The sequence below is a fragment of the Chrysochloris asiatica genome, unplaced genomic scaffold, assembly GCF_000296735.1.
Source record: "Chrysochloris asiatica unplaced genomic scaffold, ChrAsi1.0 scaffold00125, whole genome shotgun sequence".
NCBI lineage: Eukaryota > Metazoa > Chordata > Mammalia > Afrosoricida > Chrysochloridae > Chrysochloris > Chrysochloris asiatica.
This window is the reverse complement of record NW_006408643.1, coordinates 9325100-9326067: the sequence shown is the minus strand read 5'-3', so window position 1 is coordinate 9326067 and position 968 is coordinate 9325100. Positions and strand designations below refer to the sequence as shown.

Genomic DNA, 968 nt, shown 5'->3' with positions numbered 1-968 from the left:
TTCAATCTTTTCTCTGTTGATAAGAATGTTGTTTATTGGTCCAGTGGTGAGGAATTTCTCGTCATTCCTTTCAGTGGTGGTAACTGAGGTTTTAGGGAGGCCTGAGGACTAGTTTCTCCTGAAACTCCTAGACTGCTTCATTGGGGAAAAGAAAATGACTGTCTGGTCCCCTTACTGGGAAAGGACCTGCTTCCAAAGTCTTGAAACCAAAAGTCTGCAGATGGAGGTTCCTCATGCACATGCCTGGCAATTACTGATTCAAACTCTGGAAACCAGTCACCTTGGCCTGAGGAGATCGACAATCAGGTAAACCCCTCATGTGGGCTAGCGGAGTTCCGGGAAGAGCCTACAAGCATCCCATCAAGGACTGGTTGAAACTTGGAAGCTGACCATGCACAGAAACCAATATCCTCTCAGGAAAGAGGTTGAGAAGTTCCCTCTGGCCAAGCCCACCACTGTCCGCATCAGGTTGTCTCCCTGCTGCAACAGAAGGGAGGCCTGTGCTCATGACAGGACAGATGAGGAGATACCAGGTTATTTTACTGGACAATCTGAATATTACCCTGAGAATTATGGCATGGCTAAACCTGCCATCCTTCTGCCTGATGTGGCAATTGGAGGTGAACCATGATTGTATAGAAATAACTGACTTAAGTATTTTCCAGGTGACCTGACTTGTTGATCAACCATTGTGCCAGGGGGGGGGGGGCAGATGTTGTTTGTGGATAGAAGTAGTTACATAGAGAAAGGGACTCAGAGAACAGGATGTATGCTGGTAATCTACAAGGCCCAATGGCGGGGACCAGGGCTCAAAAAGCCAAACTGATTGCACTGAGGAGGACAAATAGAAATGTTGGCAAGAAAGACTGTGAATGTGTCCCCAGAGGACTTGAGAGAGGTTAAAGGATGAAAAGTGAATGAAGTTAGAATTGTTTTGGTTCCGAGAGGTTAAAGATAGAAGTGAATGG

At 46.4% G+C, this 968-nt stretch overlaps 1 protein-coding gene across 1 annotated transcript in view; it reads left to right on the top strand.

Moving 5' to 3' along the window:
- The window catches only part of LOC102816135 (zinc finger protein 420-like), a 12128-nt gene extending 11497 nt beyond the window's left edge, over window positions 1-631 (top strand). Inside the window, exon 2 of the mRNA XM_006869081.1 lies at window positions 329-631. Within this exon, the coding sequence (XP_006869143.1) occupies window positions 329-631 (303 nt within the window). The remainder of the gene's footprint in view (window positions 1-328) is intronic.
- The last annotated feature ends 337 nt before the right edge of the window (window positions 632-968 follow it).